We start from the raw sequence: 6,835 nt of genomic DNA on the forward strand, positions 1-6,835 counted from the left end.
ACCTAATCAATCTTTAAACGAGTAAGAATTTATAGGATATTTCGATATCAAATTGTCACTATATAGTCCTTCAAATTTCGAAAGAGGAAAAGTGTATGGCGGGTGGTTTGGTATCAAGTTTATTACCAACAATTCCAAAATTTTTGAACAAGAGTACTACGTCCAAAAGCTCAATATCAAACCTAAATAAAATTACATGTTTAGATGAATTTTTTTATAAAAAGGTTTAAAAAAAATAAAAATATTTTTTATGAATTAAAATTAATTTATACAAAAAATAAAAATAAAAAATTAAAGAAACTATTCGAAAGAGTTTCTACTTATTTTAGTTTATGATAAATAAATTTTAACTTATTAAAAAATCATTTTTATTTTTTTTCTTATAAAAATTATTCTTCACACATAGAGGTGTTACAAAGTGTATTTTGATACTTCTATAGGGACTCTTCACTCTAAGTACTATAAGGCTTGGACTAAACGCCGACTCCAAAATTGGTCTTCACTTGGACTTCAAAATGAGATTGATCCAATGCATCAAATCCTTACTATGAATGTCAATTTTATTGGTCTATTTAAAATTAAAAGTAAAAGAAAAAATAGTGAAAGGCTACAAAATATATAAATGTATTAACATTAAAAATATTAACAAAATATCTTATTTACTTATCTATATTAGCGCTTGATTTTCCATTTGTGATCATCTCTAAGTTTATGGACCAATAATACTTTCGGATTTAGCAATTTGAAAGCTTTTTATGATTTCTGGATTGTGAAGTTTAATAATTTTCGGATTATATAATCATAAATTAATTTTTTGAATGAAAAAAAATTATGCTAATTAATTATATAATTCAAGGTCATATAAGAGGTTCATGTCGTAAAGGGAAATTTGATTCAAACTCGTATATCCCAATAGTTAACACAAAATGATACCACTTTTATTCAATGGAAAACCACATAACATAAGCATATAGACAACACATTTATGCAGAGACAAGGAAGCATAATTATTTGGCATTAAACAGAAATTAAACCACACACGAACATTCCTTAAATAGAGATGCTGTTGGGAATTCCTCTGAAAGTGAGACCTTCCTCACTGGTTGGAAGAAGCACAGTGTAAGGCAACTGAACCGGTCCAACACGGTTTCTAAGACTTGAATTGTTGTTCCTTCCTGAGATTTTACTCTCAATTTCCTTCAGCTTGTTTCCAAACTTTTGGAAGGCTTGAAGAGCCTTTGTGTCATCAGTCCAATTTGGATTGTCCCTCTGTCCAAGGTAGACCTCATCAGAAGCATGTCTTGACAATATCTCTATCACTGAAAGATCCACAAGGGCCTCATATTTTCCTGTAATTGTTCTCAGATAAGCCTTTTGATGATTGCTGCTCAGCTCATCATATTCTTTGGTTCCTGGCTCTGGGAGCAATCTTCTGGTTAATGTTGGACGGTTTAGGATGTAACCTCCATAAGGGTACTGTCCAAAGTTAACAGCTGCATGGAGAGCTGAAGCAATCCATATGATAATGCTGGAAATGTTAATCAGATCTTGAATAGTGTTCAACTTAGGCCACCATGGCTTATCTTTCAAGTCACCGTGACCCTTCTCAACAGCTTCCTTCCACCAAGTTTGGAGTTCTGTGTCTTTCTTAATTGCATCATCTGTGGCATAGTAAATGGAGACATAGTCTTTAACCCATGACTGGATAGCACTCCATATCTCTAGTCCATCAACAGCATAAGGGTAGTCATCTATCACAAGACGAAGGCCATGGGGAGAAGATGGATCCTCAATTGCCATTCCTCTGAATCAAGATATTTTAACATGGTATGAGATAAGTGAACAATTTTAACTTGAAAAGTTTTATAGTAATCTATTAGTGTATAAGTATCACCTCTTAAGAAGATCAGCAGGAAGAGCCTGATCAGTGAAAACCCAACTTTTGTAAACTGCTGAAGACATCTCCACAGAGAATGGCCCGGGCAAAAATGATTGCTCAATAATACCACCTGCATTGATGAGTGATTGTCGTGCAAGTGCATTGATATTCATGGTGTCACGATAGTGAGGAATCAAGAGTTTATAAAGAGGGTGGAGCACACTGAGATGCCTATTTGTTGCTATGACAAATGGCTCAATTGTGGCATGAGTATTTAACCTGTGATCCCATGATATGGCAAACCAGATAAAATAAGAATCACTTAATAAAAAATTAATAGTTTGGTTGTGATAAGGGATGCAAATGGGAGAATTTGTACATACCAGTGGCTCATGAGTTGGTGATAGCAAGAGTCATTTACAACAACATAAGCCTTAGCCAATAGCCAAATTGTGCTTTCAGCGCCTTGGTCTGCTGGTAGGATAACTCTGCTAACAGCACCAAACTCATCTCCCCTAGGGTGTGGTAGACTTAATTCAATAGCCAAAGGCTTCAATGTGCCATCTTCTTTCAAGTAAAGAATTGTCCTTGTGGCATAAGACTTTGCAGTGGGTAGGTCATTGATCTTCCTCAGATATGGCAAAAATGCATCATGGTGATCTAATATGAACAATTGGTTACCATTCAAAGCCTGTTGAACAAATATCATTATAATCATTTGGTGTCATGGTTAAATGGATATTCATGTGTGATTTTGCCATGGGATTAACATGTATCATTCACCTGGTCCACGGTGAGTCCACCAAGGTTGATCTCCAAATGTTCTTTGGTGATTGTGCTAGTTTGATCACCATACACAGAAGCATCTAGCTTGCTCTTTGGAGGGAACTCCTGTCATTCATCAAATAACATTGTGAGTAAATTAAGATGACATAATTCAACATGAAACCAAATCATGCTAAGTTACTAAACAATAAAGCGTTATATACTTCAAGGCGTTGAATTAGGCAAGGATTAACACCAGCAAGCATCTCTCTTCCAAATTCATCATCAGTCATCCATGCAGACTTACTAACTGCTCCAAATAATATAGAAAACACAAAAATGTTAAATATGATAAATATTATATGGAATAGTAGCAGTTGAGTGAGATATATATGTGACACATAAACAAGCAATACCTCTGATGACATGGGGTGGTGGAAACTTGAGGACTTGTTCACCATCAGTGCGGAAAAATTCCTTCACCACTGGTAAGGGGCTAAGTTGGCTGATCACATCTGTAGGAAGATGAAGTCCACCTTCAAAGAGTCCACGAACATCATCAAACTTATCAAACTCCGCATTTAAACCAAATGCAGATTGAAATTGAGGTAAGACATTCTGAGCCAAGGACTTTATTCCATATGTCAGAAAGTCTGATGACTTCAAATGACCAAAATTTTCATCTCTCGGAATGTAAGTGTCGCTGGTTGGTGCCTCACTCTTAGGGTCTGTTCATAATCAGATAAAAGCGAAATCAATGTTGTATCCTCAGTAATTTCACTTTCAAAAAGAAAATAAATTTCTAAGTTATAATGCATGACACATGATTAAATACGAAAAACTTTAGTAACACCAGCTGATGCAGACATTGATACAAATCACCATGCATTGTAATTGATTATTTAAGACAGAAAAATTAAATCTTAACCTCGTTTTGTTGCTTTTCTGCCAGTTCTTCCTCTGCGAGGGTATGGATAGGCACTGGAACCTCCAAGAACAGGACGAGCTAGATCTGCACTCGAGTCTGGGTTGCCCAAATCATTATACACATCATAATCATATATCCTATCAGATTCCTTACGCTGCCCGGTTCCATCCCCTCTTAGATTTTCCAATTCTTCTTTTCTGTACTTAACCAGTGGAGTTGGAGTTTCACTTGGAACATAAGTCTGAAACATATTTATAATGAAATTCTTCATTAAAATGGGCTAAATCATGTGAAAGTTTAGGAAAGTTGTACATGAATTTCATGTTAGTTACCTTGTTGGCAAAGAAAATACGGTCCTTTTTGTAATTTTTTGCGTTGTAAACCCATGAGTTGCAAACAAAGTGAATGGTTCCATGATTTGGAATGTCTTCAAGAGTGAGACTCACAAGAAAAAACTCAGCTTGCATAAAGTTTTTGATGTAAAATGCTCCTGGAATTCCAAAACTCTCATCCCATTCTATGTTAACACTGAATGCATCTTGTCTATCTCCCAAGGTTGGTAATGTAGGAATATGCTTGTTCAAATAAGTTAGTTTTCCAATCTTTCCATTTCCAAGCCCTGAAATATCAGTACGAACAAATAAAAACTCATACTTTTTTTTTAATTAAAATTCAAAATTGCTTTTTAAAAATTCACAATCCTAATTAAAATTATTCTTAAAAAGCTTAAAACTACACCTAAAAAACTCTTTATCATAAATACAGTAAAAAATAAAATAAGATTAAATATATTTTTTTTCTTAAATTTGAATAAAAATTAAAATTAGTATATTTTAAAAATTTTGATCGAATTAAATTTATTTAATATTTCAAACATAAGTTATTCAACATTTTTTCAATGTTAATTAAAATATATATTTAAAACTTTAAATAAATTTAACAAAATTTAATTCATATAATTCTAAAAATAAAAAACTAAATTAATTCAAAATTTTAAAGAAAAGTTAATTTTAAATTTTAATTAAAAAGATAAAAATAGTATTTAATCCTAAAAGTTATAATAAACTAAATGCCAAAGAAAAGTAGAGTGAGATAGTTTAACCCAATTTAAATCTGAAATTACAGAAAGTAAGTTATACAGATAATCAATTTCAAATCTGACTTACTCAACTTGGGATTTCTAACAAACTTATTTAATGATTGGACAGAAGGTTAATAATATATAATATGTGAAGTGGAACACGCCTCTGTCCTTTTAATAATACATTAAAGTGTACCTTTGTCATTAGAAATTAATATTAATTATATCTAATAAGGACAGTGATGTTTTTTTTTAATGTAAGAGTTCGTTTTAGAGATAATATATAAGGTATTTGACTCGAATTTTAAGATCACGTGGTTAAATCCTAACCCGTACTTATTTCTATTCAAATTAAATTATAAATATTTTTTAATTTATTATATTATCTAATTAATTTAATTTATTCTCTATCACAATCAAATGTACTATATTTTTTTTCTATTTATTATACTTCAATTGAAAATTTATTTTTCACTTTCTTCCTTCTTTTCTATAAACTTTACTATTATTTAATATCATCCAAATTTGGAGAAATGATAATTAATTATTCACTATCTTGATAGAGACTCACTAAATTTAATGCATACAGTAATAGAGTTTGAAAATATATTTAATTTATATATATATATATATATATATATATATATATATATATATATATATATATATATATATATATCATAGAATGTTTTCATGTCATCATCTAGAATATTTAATTTTAGAAAAACATTAAATATTATTGCTATTTTTCTCTATCCCTCTACCCTTTAAGAAAAATTCGAAATTCACTTACAAAAATATCTTCACGAAACTCCCTACTGATTAAAACTAATAAACACTCTATAATCCATAAAAAGAGTTTCATCTTTAAAAATATATTCAGAATTCCACAATAATTAAGTTAATATTTTAAATATTGTTAATATATAAATATTTTACAATAATACATAATATATGTATTATAAAACAATATAAATTTAATTGAATGTCAACACTAATTTTCTTTTAAAAGTACAGATCTATATTCTCATTAAACTCATAGGTTGTTTTGTCCAAATTACTATGTTCATGATATGTATCATATCATTCATTGTATTTATTATATTCTGGAGTTATCTAGCTACTCCAAATTAAAGTAATGAAAAAATTCTCTTTCTAAATCATGATGCAATTGAAAATACATCATTAACAATCATGTTTAAATACATGAAAAATTTAGACCAATAAAAAGAAACAAAAAACCTCTTTGTTCTTTACTTTTCTTGGACATCTCTATTATATATACTTCAATCCACTAAAAGCAGTAAAATTATTATGAAATTAAATGTTAAGTTTAATTTAATTTTATAAAACTAGTTTATAAGATATTAACCCTCATTTATATATTTTGGAAACTTTATAAAAAGACAGTTTTGTATAGTGATAGTTATTATAAGAGTTTAATACTGATTAATTGATTATGCGGTGAGAAATATATAACTGCATATGTAGTAGCATGAGAAGAAGTTGTGAGAGTTAGATTATGTTAATTTGTTGATTAATTAGATGTTAATTAAGCAGAAGAATAAAGAAGAAGAAACAAACCATCAGTCTTGGTGGCACTGATCAACTGTACGGCAATGTTGCGGCTGAAGACGGCGGTGGCACTATCAGCTATTCCTCCAACTACTTTGGTTGCAGTTCCAAAGATCCCACCAACAATACCAGCAACTCCAGCATTAGCAGTTGAAACTATCTCATTGAAGTCCAACACATTCTTGCTCATCAACACCACTGTCCCCTTTATCTCATGACTCTTTCCTCCTAGGATTCCCAACACCATCTTTCCCAATATAACACAACACTATATCTTCTTTCGTCAAACCCTTCTGCCTTCTTTCTGCCTTCTACCCTCTCATAATCACCCTATTTATAGATCAGTATCACGTCATCCAAGAATAAACTGATTTTATATCAGCCAATCTGCTGCGGTAATTTCCTGATATTTTTCTGCTACTGTTAATATTGGAGTGTGGTCACTCGCCATTGCTTCATAGTTTCTCGTAGGGCCGACACTGATACATGACATGACAAACTTCCCTACAGTGATTTTTCGTGGATGATGAGGTGGAAAGAACATCGACAAACCAAAAGAAGATTTTCTTAAAAAAAAATTAACTGTAAATTTGAATGTTATATTAAA

The 6,835-nt window shown here is 31.0% G+C and overlaps 1 protein-coding gene across 1 annotated transcript; it reads right to left on the bottom strand.

Annotated features, from left to right (window-relative positions):
* Positions 1 to 916: 916 nt before the first annotated feature.
* Positions 917 to 6,544, bottom strand: LOC108320208 (linoleate 9S-lipoxygenase 1). The gene is made up of 9 exons (XM_017551572.2): positions 6,238 to 6,544; positions 3,905 to 4,191; positions 3,573 to 3,813; positions 3,061 to 3,372; positions 2,869 to 2,954; positions 2,663 to 2,770; positions 2,263 to 2,570; positions 1,895 to 2,158; positions 917 to 1,804 (listed from the first exon to the last, which is right to left on the bottom strand). Exons 1-9 carry the CDS (start codon positions 6,473 to 6,475, stop codon positions 1,051 to 1,053), a joined length of 2,598 nt encoding a protein of 865 aa, XP_017407061.1. The 5' UTR covers positions 6,476 to 6,544; the 3' UTR covers positions 917 to 1,050.
* Positions 6,545 to 6,835: the final 291 nt, after the last annotated feature.

This window comes from Vigna angularis, chromosome 9 (assembly GCF_016808095.1).
Source record: "Vigna angularis cultivar LongXiaoDou No.4 chromosome 9, ASM1680809v1, whole genome shotgun sequence".
In the NCBI taxonomy this organism is placed as follows: domain Eukaryota; kingdom Viridiplantae; phylum Streptophyta; class Magnoliopsida; order Fabales; family Fabaceae; genus Vigna; species Vigna angularis.

What these genes read in the sequence shown, in the direction of transcription:
- LOC108320208 (XM_017551572.2), bottom strand. Translation starts at nt 6,475, where the DNA reads ATGGTGTTGGGAATCCTAGGAGGAAAGAGTCATGAGATAAAGGGGACA. An exon ending in CAGAAAAGCAACAAAACGAG is followed by an intron (nt 3,373 to 3,572) that starts GTTAAGATTTAA and finishes GATTATGAACAG; the next exon opens with ACCCTAAGAGTGAGGCACCA. An exon ending in CACCAACTCATGAGCCACTG is followed by an intron (nt 2,159 to 2,262) that starts GTATGTACAAAT and finishes ATGGGATCACAG; the next exon opens with GTTAAATACTCATGCCACAA.